This window comes from Schistocerca americana, chromosome 2, assembly GCF_021461395.2.
Source record: "Schistocerca americana isolate TAMUIC-IGC-003095 chromosome 2, iqSchAmer2.1, whole genome shotgun sequence".
In the NCBI taxonomy this organism is placed as follows: Eukaryota; Metazoa; Arthropoda; class Insecta; order Orthoptera; family Acrididae; genus Schistocerca; species Schistocerca americana.
Window position 1 is genome coordinate 575,690,537 of NC_060120.1, and position 15,711 is coordinate 575,706,247.

General features: G+C 40.7%; 1 protein-coding gene and 1 non-coding gene across 7 annotated transcripts in view; both read right to left on the reverse strand.

The window, feature by feature from the left end:
- The window catches only part of LOC124596070 (RCC1 and BTB domain-containing protein 1-like), a 196,996-nt gene that overhangs the window by 85,248 nt on the left and 96,037 nt on the right, over positions 1 to 15,711 (reverse strand). For all 6 annotated transcript variants that reach the window (XR_006978279.1, XR_006978280.1, XM_047135052.1 and 3 more), the window contains exon 8: positions 11,992 to 12,149. Coding sequence is in view for 4 of the 6 variants with exons in the window: in XM_047135052.1 (XP_046991008.1) it covers positions 11,992 to 12,149 (158 nt within the window). In the remaining 2 variants the exon portion in view is untranslated. The remainder of the gene's footprint in view (positions 1 to 11,991; positions 12,150 to 15,711) is intronic.
- Trnat-ugu lies at positions 10,914 to 10,988 on the reverse strand. The gene has a single exon. It is a non-coding gene; the product is annotated as a tRNA-Thr (tRNA).

Below are 15,711 nucleotides of genomic sequence, written 5' to 3' on the forward strand. Positions count from 1 at the left end.
TAACTACTCCTGCCAATGTCAAAGCTCATTCACAGGTTAACTTCACTAACTCTGCCAGAATCACCGGTTTAGTTCGCCGTGGTTATTCTCCGGGTAGGCGTTGTTACACGTTCGTACAACGCGATTTCCGTGTTTCTTTCAGAATATAACTTAAAGCGGCTGCTAGCCGGGGATTGTACAACTGGCCCTTACTAGTATAGCGATCTGGCCAAAAATTTTCTGTCAAAATTTCATTTTCTTGGATACACCAAGAAGGTAATACGTAATCTTTCTTGCCTGTTATCGTTTATTTCGACTCCTGTAGTCTGAATCTATGGATTTCGCTAGTAATTGTAACAACGCTCATCATTCGCAAACCCAATCAACCACACAATCGGACAGTGGTTGGCATTCATCCGTTCGGCATTGACTCCGCTCAGCTCGTATAGCCCCTTCTGTCTGCAGAAAAATTTGTTTCTACATGCGACGAGGATTCCCCTGACAGAGACATCATGTAAACTATGCACGCATTCACAGATCAACTTACGATTCATTTAGAAATCAACTTAGAATGTGTTCAATAATGTTCAAAAACCGACAGGGATTATTTCAAAGTCATATGAATAATCGACACACTAATGTGCACTCGATGCTAGTCGCTTTGTGAAACAGGGTTTTTCCCCCTCAAGAATATGAATTTGCCCCCCCCCCTCCCCCTCCTAAATCTGGGCCTGGTGCGCATGCAGGAATCTGGCAGCTTAGGTGCTCCAGTAAAATTTTTCCTGGTATCATCTAGCTGCTTGCTGTGACTGCTTACACAGCCAACAGCCACATTTCTGTAGCCAGAAGCGGGAGAAGGTATCACTCAATGATCCCGCTCATAACTGCTAAACCGAACCTAATGTAAACAGTTGTGACGTCACGCTCATCGGAGGCAATTTTTTGTTACAAAGCATTGCATAGTCTTCCTAAAGCCTTTGACATATTTTGCTGTTGGCAGACACTTGTATGAGCACTGTGTTTTGTTGCTGTATATTGCACATTTCCTTTACAATTTAAGTTTTATTTTCATTTTTTCTCTCGTTCGTGTTTTATTGCTGCAGTATTATTGTGCAGTAGCAGGATACAGTAATACCCTTTGTTTCCAGTATCGGTTCTTACCAGTCAAAATTACAAAAATTTAACTGAAAACAAAAACAATGAAAAATTCCTGGAATTCTAAAAATTTCCCGGGTTTTTCCCGGTTTTCTCCTGGATGAAAAAATTCCCGGCTTTTTTCCGGATCTCCCGGTTGTCCCAGGTCGTATACATCCTGATAAAGCATGTTGCTAGTCCTACTGGTAACGTAAGGCCCTAACAAAATGTAAAGGACCTGAACGAGGCAAGAATAATAGCTGGTACTAATCTATGTGACCATTAAAGGAGGGTACAAAGAAAACAGGTTTCACATCTAGTAGATGAAGTGCTGCGAATAAATTTGAGCCCACAACATGGAAAGTGCTTCTTCCAAAGCTGACCTCTCTTCCATTTCTACGTATGTGGTCTCGGAGGTAGTTACCATATGTGTTGTTACAATGTTGCCGGATTGACACTCTTTAACATCCTTTTTCTGCCGGATGTACTCGCAAGACGAAATTTTCTGAGGGACCTTTTTTTATTGCTGGCATGTGAGTAGTCGCGCTGCGAAGCCTAAGTGCGCAAATTTCGCTTCACCCTATATATCATAATTTGCATTTTAAAATAATCACTACAGCCTTTGTGAAGATATAAGAAAGACCACTGCGGGAGATCCATAGTCAAACAGCTGTTATACAAGTAACATAAAAACCCTATATCCGACCGCGTCCGACCATCCTGATTTAGGTTTTCCGTGGTTTCCCTAAATCACTCCAGGCAAATGCCGGGATGGTTCCTTTGAAAGGGCACGGCCGACTTCCTTCTCCAACCTTCCCTAATCCGATGAGACCGATGACCTCGCTGTTTGGTCTCTTCCCCCAAACCAACCAACCAACCCTATATCCGAGGCAGCAATTACACCACATCTGTGATCCTAGTGCAGGACACAAATTGCAAAGTGGATGGAAGATCTTAGTGACAAACCATAAAAGAAGAGTAAATGCAAGAAGAAATGTATGAAATAAAACAATTTTTTGCTTCATCCAAAACATTAATTAAAGAGAGAACTGTTTACTCACTGAAGTTGATTGAAAATTTGAATTTTTTAAGAAATTGATATGGGGACCATAAAATGTGATAAAAAGATAACAGGTCATAAAAGAACTGTGTATTTAGAACTAAGTGCTACAGTCAATTATGAATAATTTGGTACTGATAACATGTAATTTGAGGTTCAAGCATTATATTCAACAAAGAAGATTTCTAGAAGGTGTCGGTACAGAACAAAGGTGGCCAATTTGGTGGTCAGTGACAAATTGCTGTGGTCAACTAACGACTACTGAGCAACTTCTAGGATGAGACACAGCAGAACCACTACTCCACCAAGGGTACCAGTGGTGCATTGCAGTCTACCTTACCATGTGGCATCCAGTACAGCAAAACCAGGTGACCCATATAAACAGCAGAAACCTTTAGTTTTTCTAACTAGTATGACATTGTGGTTCTATTTGTTGATTTTGTTTTAAATAGTGATTTTCCAGACCAATATAAGTAACTTTTGTAATATGGGGAAGTGTTTTGTGCATCATATTTGAATTGCGTGCAAGTATTAATATGCACAATGAAAGAGCACCTCTAGGATTCTTTTGAAAAGCTTAAACAATTTAAAGCAGATGGAAAGGCTGGATTTGAAGAATTAAAGGTAAAAACTAATGATGACATGGGGGCAACTAAGTTCAAACACAGACACAACAAATTCCAATATTATAATATTCCTGGGTCATGTCAAGAAAAGACTCAGATAGATCTAAGAATATCGGATTTAAAGATAATGGCACTGGATTTAGAAGGTGGATTACATTCTGAGATACTTAACCGTTTAAGTGTCAAAATGGCCTAGCCAGCATAATAATGAAATACAAGTCAGCATGTACTCTTTGGGAATTGTAATCAATACAACTGCACAATATACACTGAAACACCAAATAAACTGGTATAGGAATGTGGATTCAAATACAAAGATATGTAAACTGGCAGAATACAGTGTTGTGGTCAGCAGTGCCTATATGAGACAACAAGTGTCCAGCGCAGTTGTTAGATTGGTTACTGCTGCTATAATGGCAGGTAATCTAGATTTAAGTGAGTTTGAACGTGGTCTTATAGTTGGTGCATGAGCGATGGGACGCAGCATCTCTGAGGTAGTGATGAAGTGGCGATTTTCCCGTATAACCATTTCACGAGTGTATCATGAATATCAGGAATCCCGTAAAACATCAAATCTCTGACATCGCTGTGGCAGGACAAACATCCTGCAAGGATGGGACCAACGATGACTGAAGAGAATCGTTCAACATAACAGAAGTGCAACCCTTCTGCAAATTGCTGCAGATTTCAATGCTGGGCCATCAAGAAGTGTCAGTGTGCGAACCCTTCAATGAAATTTCATTGATATGGGCTTTCGGAGCCAAAGGCCCACTCGTGCACCCTTGATGACTGCACGACATAAACCTTTATGTCTCGCCTTGCCTGAGTCCATCAACACCAACAATGGATTGTTGATGACTGGAAACACGTTCCGGATGAATGTGTGCAGGTATGGAGACAACCTCGTGAATCCATGGACCCTGCATGTCAGTAGGGGACTGTTCGAGCTGGTGGAGGCTCTATAATGGCGTGGGGTGGGTGCAGTTGGAATCAGTGTGGAGATGCTAGTCTCCCACCAGGTGGCCCCCCCAGGTGGCGGATTGGGGAACATTCACCAGATATGGTGAACACCGGGGAAATCAAATACCGGGGGGGGGGGGGGGGGGGGGGGGGGGGGACCAAAACAACAGCCGCCTTGCAGTTGGGAGTTGGGTCTCCAAAGGCCAAGGGAAGAAAACCTTGATTAAAAAGCACCCATCCCACAGTAGGGACGGACGCAGGGTTGACAGCCTGCTCTGTAAAAAACAATTGTTGCGAAACTTCTACAAAGTAAAGCTGGACAGATGAAGAAAGACTGGCCTGGTATGGAAAAAGGACAATGAGGGTGGAATACAAGTAAATGAAGGAGGGAGAATACGGAAGAAGAGAAATATAATGCCTAGATCATATCTATACATATACATTGGTACTCAGAATGTGAGATCCCTACATTGCCCAGGAGCACTGAAAGTAATGCTGTATCAAATAATGAATCTGAATAAAAGTATAATAGCACTACAAGAAATTAGATGGATGGACAGTGGAATTTTAGAAAAGAAGGAAGCGAATATATTTTATAGCTGCAGCAAAAGAAATAACGAGCTGGGGATAGGATTTGTTGTACATCGTCAATTAAAAGATTTACACCTATTAGTCCAAGACTATCAACACTCAGGATAAAGGGGAAATTCTTTAACTATTCCATAATTAATGCCCATGCACCAACAGAAGAATACGAAGAAGAAGAAGAAGAGAAAGAAGTATTCTATGAATCTTTGGAAAGAGCATATGATGAGTGCCCAGGGCATGATATTAAAATAATAGCCGGAGACCTAAACACTCACATGGGGAAAGAACAGATTTATGGACTGATAATTGGTCCTCACAGAAAACATGCAACAAGTAATGAGAACGGAGCAAGGCTTATACTGTTTGCAGCATCTATAAATATGGTAACAGAATCAACAATGTTCGCGCATAAAGAAATACATGAGGGAACATGGACCTCACCGGATGGAAACACAGTAAACCAGATCGACCATGTGTTGATAGATGTGAGACACAAATAGGAGGAGTCTCAGAGGCCCAAACATGGATAAAGATCATTTTCTGGTATGGGCACGGGTGAGAGCAAGGATATCTAACAGCAAATGGAGTCTGACTCAGGGCACAGAAATATAACAACTTTAGAATCAGTGGAAGTTAGAGAAAAGTATCAGGAGAAGATAACTCAGATTCTGGAAAACTTTGGAGAATATAACAACACTGAAGATCAGTGGGAAGCGATGTGGAGACATCAGCAAGAGAGATGCTTGGAATTGGGACAAGACAAGTAAGACCATCATGGTTTGATACTGAATGCAAAATAGCAACTGAAGAATAGAAAGAAGCATATAGGACACTGCGATCACACTGTATGAGGAGGAGAGTAGAAGAATACAAAGAAAAATGGAGGATTGAAAAGAGGACTCACAAAAGAAGAGAGAGAATGGACGAAAGCAAGTATCAAATAAATGGAGCTCATGAGAAGCAAAAATGAAATAAGAAAATTCTATAGGGAGGTGAATACAGCATGGAAGCCTTTTGGTAGTAAAACAAGCTTAATAAAAGATGAGACAGGGAATATGCGAAAGATGGCGCATGTAATTTGATAGTCTCCTCAACCTTAGAATAACTATACCAAGGAATCCAATAGAAACGAATGGGGAAGAGGACCCAGACAACACTGCCCCGCCAATACAGAAGAAGTAAAAACTGCCATGAAGAAATTGAAAAACAAGGCGGCAGGGACAGATGGTATTCCAGCAGAACTGTTCAAGCAAGGAGGCAGAGAGCTGGAATGAAGCCTTCTGAAAATGACCACCAGAATATGCGAAGAGGAGAAAATGCCCCAACAATGAAAAGAGGGTAGCATATCTCAAATATATAAGAAAGGAGATCAGATGGAGTGTGGCAATTACAGAGGGATCACACTACTTAATCTGGGATATAAAATATTCTCCAATATACACTACTGCCGCCCCCCCCCCCCCCCCCCCCAGATACTGCCTACATAAAAATTAGAGAGACCTTTGGAGAAAAGAAAACCACTTGTATGAATATGAAGAGCTCATATGGAAACCCAGTTCTAAGCAAAGAAGGGAAAGCAGAAAGGTGGAAGCAGTGTATAGAGGGTCTGTACAGGGGCGATGTTCTTGAGGACAATATTATGGAAATGGAAGAGGATGTAGATAAAGATGAAATGGGAGATATGATACTGCGTGAAGAGTTTGACAGAGCACTGAAAGACCTGAGTCGAAACAAGGCCCCCCGGAGTAGACAACATTCCATTAGAACTACTGACAGCCTCGGGAGAGCCAGTCATGACAAAACACTACCATCTGGTGAGCAAGATGTACAAGACAGGCGAAATACCCTCAGACTTCAAGAAGAATATAATAATTCCAATCCCAAAGAAAGCAGGTGTTGACAGATGTGAAAATTACTGAACTATCAGTTTAATAAGTCACAGCTGCAAAATACTAACGCAAATTCTTTACGGACGAATGGAAAAACTGGTAGAAGCCGACCTCAGGGAACATTAATTTGGATTCCGTAGAAATGTTGGAACATGCGAGGCAACACTGACCCTACGACTTATCTTGGAAGAAAGATTAAGGAAAGGCAAACCTACTTTTCTAGCATTTGTAGACTTAGAGAAAGCTTTTGACAATGTTGACTGGAATACTCTCTTTCAAATTCTAAAGGCGGCAGGAGTAAAATATAGGGAGCGAAAGGCTATTTACAATTTGTACAGAAAGCAGATGGCAGTTATAAGAGTTGAGGGGCATGAAAGGGAAGCAGTGGTTGGGAAGGGAGTGAGACAGGGTTGTAGCCTCTCCCCGATGCTATTCAATCTGTATGTTGAGCAAGCAGTAAAGGAAACAAAGAAAAACTTCAGAGTAGGAATTAAAATTCATGGAGAGACAGCAAAGGACTTTGAAGAGCAGTTGAACAAACTGGATAGGGTCTTCAAAGGAGGGTATAAAATGAACATCAACTAAAGCAAAGTGAGGATAATGGAATGTAGTCGAATTAAGTCGGGTGATGCTGAGGGAATTAGATTAGGAAATGAGACACTTAAAGTAGTAAAGGAGTTTTGCTATTTAGGGAGTAAAATAACTGATGATCGTCGAAGTAGAGAGGATATAAAATGTAGACTGGCAAAGGCAAGGAAAGCATTTCTGAAGAAGAGAAATTTGTTAACATCGACTATAGATTTAAGTGTGAGGAAGTCGTTTCTGAAAGTATTTGTATGGAGTGTAGCCGTGTATGGAAGTGAAACATGGGTGATAACTAGTTTATACAAGAAAAGAATAGAAGCTTTCGAAATGTGGTGCTACAGGAGAATGCTGAAGATTAGATGGGTAGATCACATAACTACATCTACATCTACATCTACATTGATACTCCGCAAGCCACCCAACGGTGTGTGGCGGAGGGCACTTTACGTGCCACTGTCATTACCTCCCTTTCCTGTTCCAGTCGCGTATGGTTCGCGGGAAGAACGACTGTCTGAAAGCCTCCGTGCGCGCTCTAATCTCTCTAATTTTACATTCGTGATCTCCTCGGGAAGTATAAGTAGGGGGAAGCAATATATTCGATACCTCATCCAGAAACGCACCCTCTCGAAACCTGGCGAGCAAGCTACACCGCGATGCAGAGCGCCTCTCTTGCAGAGTCTGCCACTTGAGTTTATTAAACATCTCCGTAACGCTATCACGGTTACCAAATAACCCAGTGACGAAACGCGCCGCTCTTCTTTGGATCTTCTCTATCTCCTCCGTCAACCCGACCTGGTACGGATCCCACACTGATGAGCAATACTCAAGTATAGGTCGAACGAGTGTTTTGTAAGCCACCTCCTTTGTTGATGGACTACATTTTCTAAGCACTCTCCCAATGAATCTCAACCTGGTACCCGCCTTACCAACAATTAGTTTTATATGATCATTCCACTTCAAATCGTTCCGTATGCATACTCCCAGATATTTTACAGAAGTAACTGCTACCAGTGTTTGTTCCGCTATCATATAATCATACAATAAAGGATCCTTCTTTCTATGTATTCGCAATACATTACATTTGTCTATGTTAAGGGTCAGTTGCCACTCCCTGCACCAAGTGCCTATCCGCTGCAGATCTTCCTGCATTTCGCTACAATTTTCTAATGCTGCAACTTCTCTGTATACTACAGCATCATCCGCGAAAAGCCGCATGGAACTTCCGACACTATCTACTAAGTCATTTATATATATTGTGAAAAGCAATGGTCCCATAACACTCCCCTGTGGCACGCCAGAGGTTACTTTAACGTCTGTAGACGTCTCTCCATTGATAACAACATGCTGTGTTCTGTTTGCTAAAAACTCTTCAATCCAGCCACACAGCTGGTCTGATATTCCGTAGGCTCTTACTTTGTTTATCAGGCGACAGTGCGGAACTGTATCGAACGCCTTCCGGAAGTCAAGAAAAATAGCATCTACCTGGGAGCCTGTATCTAATATTTTCTGGGTCTCATGAACAAATAAGGCGAGTTGGGTCTCACACGATCGCTGTTTCCGGAATCCATGTTGATTCCTACATAGTAGATTCTGGGTTTCCAGAAATGACATGATACGCGAGCAAAAAACATGTTCTAAAATTCTACAAGAGATCGACGTAAGAGATATAGGTCTATAGTTTTGCGCATCTGCTCGACGACCCTTCTTGAAGACTGGGACTATCTGTGCTCTTTTCCAATCATTTGGAACCCTCCGTTCCTCTAGAGACTTGCGGTACACGGCTGTTAGAAGGGGGGCAAGTTCTTTCGCGTACTCTGTGTAGAATCGAATTGGTATCCCGTCAGGTCCAGTGGACTTTCCTCTATTGAGTGATTCCAGTTGCTTTTCTATTCCTTGGACACTTATTTCGATGTCAGCCATTTTTTCGTTTGTGCGAGGATTTAGAGAAGGAACTGCAGTGCGGTCTTCCTCTGTGAAACAGCTTTGGAAAAAGGTGTTTAGTATTTCAGCTTTACGCGTGTCATCCTCTGTTTCAATGCCATCATCATCCCGTAGTGTCTGGATATGCTGTTTCGAGCCACTTACTGATTTAACGTAAGACCAGAACTTCCTAGGATTTTCTGTCAAGTCGGTACATAGAATTTTACTTTCGAATTCAATGAACGCTTCACGCATAGCCCTCCTTACGCTAACTTTGACATCGTTTAGCTTCTGTTTGTCTGAGAGGTTTTGGCTGCGTTTAAACTTGGAGTGGAGCTCTCTTTGCTTTCGCAGTAGTTTCCTAACTTTGTTGTTGTACCACGGTGGGTTTTTCCCGTCCCTCACAGTTTTACTCGGCACGTACCTGTCTAAAACGCATTTTACGATTGCCTTGAACTTTTTCCATAAACACTCAACATTGTCAGTGTCGGAACAGAAATTTTCGTTTTGATCCGTTAGGTAGTCTGAAATCTGCCTTCTATTAATCTTGCTAAACAGATAAACCTTCCTCCCTTTTTTTATATTCCTATTAACTTCCATATTCAGGGATGCTGCTACGGCCTTATGATCACTGATTCCCTGTTCTGTACATACAGATTCGAAAAGTTCGGGTCTGTTTGTTATCAGTAGGTCCAATATGTTATCTCCACGAGTCGGTTCTCTGTTTAATTGCTCGAGGTAATTTTCGGATAGTGCACTCAGTATAATGTCACTCGATGCTCTGTCCCTACCACCCGTCCTAAACATCTACATTGATACTCCGCAAGCCACCCAACGGTGTGTGGCGGAGGGCACTTTACGTGCCACTGTCATTACCTCCCTTTCCTGTTCCAGTTGTGGCACAACTTGACTAGAAGAAGGGATAGGTTGGTAGGACATGTTCTGAGGCATCAAGAGATCGCCAATTTAGTACTGGAGGGCAGCGTGGAGGGTAAAAATCATGGAGGGAGACCAAGAGATGAATACACTAAACGGATACAGAAGGATGTAGGTTGCAGTAGGTAGATGAAGAAGCTTGGTAGGTAGATGAAGAAGCTTGCACAGGACAGAGTAGCATGGAGAGCTGCATCAAGTACTCTTTTACCATACTGACTGTTTTAGCACTATTCTTTGAGAAACCTTTAACAGTGCATGTAACACTAGTTACTGGTTGTGTCAAATAATGGACTTCTGTTCCACACTTCGTCAACAACACTGTATGCCTTCCTCGTATTCATATATGGCTGTCACTTAGCCCAGCAAAAACCCCTGTTAATGCTGATGAATTATACAAATAGACTGTAGATCAAATTTATCTCTACTAATCATGGCAGATTCCAATATATTCACAATCTTCTTAAAAAAGAAACACGTACAAAAATGTACATATTTATTAAGATTCCTTTTTCTCTTAAATGCAGAGTGTTCAAAAATGATCTTTACAGTTTTGATCGTGTATGTTTGTGGAGGTCAAATTGGACACCTATCCAGCAGAACTCGTGGACACATTATAGAAGCACACCACCATCACATCCGGCTATCAGACAGTGGTACACAATGTTCAAGGAATCCTACCAGACCCCAGTGGAGGAACTATAGGAACAGCAAGCTCCCACAGAGCAGCAACAGCACACATTGATGAAGGCATGATGGGTTGGACATGGGAGCAACTGAAATATCTCTTAGGCACCCTGTATGCTACAGATGTTTCACACATTAAACTTTGTTAAACAGCTACTAAAACTAGGTGTACATAAACATTACACTGCAAACCACACCTTTCCACCTATCCCCATTTCTGATTTATATTTTATCAAAGTTGTAAATATCATTTTGGAACATCTCATATGATTTTGATTGTGACACAGGAGTCATTTACTATAGACTTGAAATCAATGTTGTGAAAAACTCTTTTGGCAATTTAATAAGTAAATACAGTGTAACACCATCAAATGTCTTGCAGCACCCAATGCAATTTTTTTCAGTACTATATATGAAGGTAGTATCTGTTCCCGAAAGAACAGTTACCATTAATGACCATGCAGCTTTTGCTAGAATGAAATGATAATTAAATGGTCACCCTAGCTGCAAAGAGGCATTGATATACTTCATAGGGGACATGTTGAAAATGTGTGCCCTGACCGGGACTCGAACCCGGGATCTCCCGCTTACATGGCAGACGCTCTATCCATCTGAGCCACCGAGGGCACAGAGGATAGTGCGCTTGCAGGGACTTAGCCTTGCATGCTCCCCGTGAGACTCACTTTCCCAACATGTCCACACCACTACATTTGTAGTGTGCCTAATAGATGTTTGCCCATCATGGCTTCCCGGCCTTTGACCTTCTTGAGCGAATGCACACGCTATGCCCAAACTCTTATGGGACTTGGTAGATTAATCTACCAGGAGTAATGAGTATGATGGGCAAACATCTATTAGGCGCACTACGAATGTAGAATGTAGAATGTAGAATGTAGTGGTGTGGACATGTTGGGAATGTGAGTCTCACGGGGAGCATGCAAGGGATAAGTCCCTGCAGCTGCACTATCCTCTGTGCCCTCGGTGACTCAGATGGATAGAGCATCTGCCATGTAAGCAGGAGATCCCGGGTTCGAGCCCAGGTCGGGGCACACATTTTCAACATGACCCCTATGAAGTATATCAACGCCTCTTTGCAGCTAGGGTGTCCATTTAATTATTGTGTGTTCAGTACCTTGCTTCTTATCGCTTCAGGTCAACAAAGGAGGGAGAAATATACTTAATATTCACACACACCTTTGGCTCCTGTACTACTAACTTTAGGCACTTGGGTGGTATTGATACAAGTTTTTTCATGTTCACCCATACAAAGTACTAGGGGTTTTCGTTCTATTTCCACTTTGACCCCAACTGAATCAGTGGTAATCTAACATCACAGGATTGTGTAGAAACCCAAAAATATGTCCTGTTGGCCATGGCATCTGAAAGCCTTCCTTGAATACTGTCTTTGCCCCTCAGGGTCAGCTACTTCAAAGAGTTTGTATTGTCTTCACTACTAAGATGTTGGCTTTGTATTTTGCCAATGTACTCTATCTCATTTTAGGGAATGAAATACATACCAGACTTAGCTAATATTTTAGCAAATCCAACAAAAAACAAACAGAAATTTCTATTTCTTCATAATTAACATTACTAGAGAACAATAGAATTACTTAGTGATGATGAAACATACTGGATCATCAAAGGCAGCTCTTAAACTTTCTGCCACTGTATTCCCTTCATGTTGTTTCACTTCCAGTGGCTTCCACATGACAGCCGGTGTTGAGAAACAGGCAAAAACTTCATGCAAGGAAGAAAATGGTGTTTTTGTTGGTAGAGTGATAATTTGTCCTGCAACACAAAATAATTTCATTTCACTAACTTCCACGTTAAAACGTCCTCTGACAAATTTGTCACCACAGTAAACAAAAAAATGATTACATGGGTAAAAGTTGCAGCAAACACAAGCTGGTTTTACGTAATGCAGCAGTCTGTCTCAATATTAATCACTATAAAAATTCCCCAAAAATCAGTTTGTGCCACAGTTTTAAAAAAATGATGATTTTCTTTTAATTTTCACATAACAGAAATTCATCACCAGAAAATAATCATGCTGGAGAGAATAAGCAGTCACCCAAAATCATGTGATAAAGATAGTTTTTATACATAATTCTATCAACCCCACTTCCTCTGACCTAGTATAGCAAACACTCAATAAATGAGCAAATTGCTGTTTCGTAACAGGTTAATATACAAAGAAGTACAAAATAGTGAAATGTGGCAGTCAGTCATAAACTGAACTTTCTGCTCACAGATCAAGTGATACATAATGAATTTAGCAAAATTCTTACAGATGAAAAGCATTCTGAATAATAAAATGAAGTAGTGGACTTCCCAGAATCATTCATAAATTATAGAACTGTTGATGATTGGACATAAATTGCATGTGGAACAATCTTATCTGGTGAATTTACAATGAGGTGCACTACAGGTATTGCATCAAGTATTTTTCTAAATCATTGCGTCATGTATTTAATTGAAAGAAACTGTCATGTACAGTTTTCAATTACTCACGCAACTTAAAAGCAATTTTAATGAGTTGCAAATGAAATCTGATATCTAGTGACTACAATTCACTGAAGGAAAAAATTAGGCCTACACCTTACATAATGATCAGTTCACTACTTTGTACTTGTGTGAAATATGACAATGTTTGTAGATGAACTGGAAAAGAATCAGATTCCAAAGCTTTTGGAGGCCAGGTTGCATGAAAAAATGAAGACAGATTGCTGCCAAGTTATTTTCTAATCTGAAAACAAGTTACATCTGCTTTACATTTGATACAGATGGATGCAAAACATACACAAGCTGGAGGATAATCTTCTGTGCATCCGATACGTGGAACATTAAGGCTTTCCTGGCTACCAAACTATTTCAATTAAGTCCAGTAACAATCTGCAGCAAGAACTATATAGTCAGTAACTCTGACATGGAAGTTTTATGTTAAGAATTTCAGTATGTCTACCTAGCTACACTACCAAACTATGAATTATAAGCTCTCAATATTTATTTGCAAACTCACTCACGTCTATTTCTGAAATGAGCAGGTTGTTATTGTTTGTTTGAAATTGCACAGTATGAATCTCCGTGAGATTAAGACTTTAACTGCTTTCTGTAAACTAATTTTAAATACGACCTGTAATCACCTTAGCCATTTCTGGTATGTTTAAATTTGGACCTTTGATTTGTACTCTTATGATCTGCAAGCACTGTAGTTTCATAACAATCTTTAAAAGTCACAGTAAGGTCATTTATGTAAGTAGGGTTCAGATTCAGATTCTTTATTGGTCATTCAGCATTATTACATGCAATAGACTTCGTCAGTTCACTTAACCTATTAATTTTACAAAATAAATTTTTACATATTTAAATTGATATTGGGCATTTCTAAAAATTCTTCTAATGAATAGAATGGATTAGCTAACAAGAAGTTATGAACATTGTCTTTAAATAATTTGTCAGGCTTGATTGACCCATTTTTAGACAATTTGTTATATATTTTAATTGTCATATACTTATGACTATTGTTAGTTTTAGCTAATCTATATTGTGGCAACAGCAGAGAAGTACACGTTCTTGTATAGTAGTCATGCCTTTCATTTGTTACACTTAAATTAGGTAGTTCAGCAAGTATGTAGTTAACACTGTCAAGAATATATAAATTAATAACTGTTAAAATTCTATATTTAATGAACAATGGTTTACAATGTGTTCTATTATCTACCTTAGCCATTACTCTGATTGTTTTCTTCTGGATCACCATAATTTCATTTATTTTTCTGCTGTTTCCCCAGAGTATTAACTCATACCTTTAAACAGATTGAAAAAAGGCAAAGTACGCTGTCCTTACGACAGGAGTAGAGCTAATACTGACTACATGAGCCCAAACATTTTATGTCCTCCATTCAGAATTGAATTTTACCCATGTGGTACTGTCAATCAATGTGACCCTCCATTAGATATTATGAATGTAAGACATTACCCACACAAGAAGGTTGCCATTGATTTAGTATTTTTTTTTATTTCTCGGGTAGATTCTTGTGGTCCACTCAAAGGCCTTAGCATGATCACACACTACATCAGTGGGATAGTGTTTGCTGTTTAACTCTGCCTATCTTTTTTCCCCCCTGATCAAAGGAAGAGTTCGGCCCAATTGGAAGGTGAGATAAGGCATCAGCAATGGTGTGTTGTACCATCAGCCGGTAATGGATCTGATAATAACAATGGGAGAGGAAGAGAGTCCACTACTGCAAACAATGTACTGCTTTGTCTGGCACAGAAGCCAAAGAGTTATAAAGAGCAACCAACGGCTTGTGATCTTAGAACCATACAAAAAGACCTAAAATTTCTCGAGGGGAACACCATCGCTAAAGCCTCCTTTTCAATCTGAGAGAGGGAGTTTAAGTGTTAGAAGTGTAAGCAATGGGTCATTCAGACCCGTTTGCATATCTGTGCACCAACACTGTGCCACGACATCATTGAGAGGCATTTGTAGTCAACATGAGATGCTGACCTGGCTGAAAAGTGGCCAGACACAGGGCAGATTGATGCTTAGATTTAAGCAAAGAAAATGCTCGGTCACAAGCTGGGGACCAGAAACATGGCACATTTTTATGCAAAAGCACATGCAGGGGCTGAGCGACAGTGGATGCATATGGAAAAACTTACGGTAGTATGCAACTTTACCTACACAATGGCTTGGCCCCTGTGTGAGAAACCTCAAAACCTAGGTATTCAGTAAATAGCTGAAAAAATTGAGGTTTGGCAAGACTGCACTTAAGACCCACAGACTGCAAAACAGAAAACAGCAATCATAGATTTCTAAGGTGGTCTTCGGTGGAAGAGACCAAAACAATGATATCATCAAGGTAACTGATGCAGCTGGCCAGCACAAAGGCTGTTCTACAAAAATGCTGAAAAACTGCAAGCTGACTAGAAACACCAATATGTAACTCTTATATTGGTCTAGCCCAAAAGGTATATTGATAATGACAAGGCACCTAACAGCCTCATGCAAGGGGAACTAGAAAGTACAATTCTGACAAATCAATCTTGGAAAAGCAGTGACTGCCTGATAATTTTGTGAGCAGCTCATCAGGGTAGGTCAAAAGGTATGTAACTGTCACAGACTGTGCATTAATCAGGACACTGAAGTTGCCACAGCAGTGAAGCTTACCTGATGGCTTCTTAACTATGACCAGTGGTGTAGCCCACCCACTGGAAGAAATAGACCGAATCGCATTGAGCAAATTCAAATGGTCTAATATGGCCTTGACAGAGCTGCACAACATGGCAGGTACCCGCCGAGGGGAGGGAGTGGGGGAGGGGGGGGGGGGACGAGGATGGGTGGACT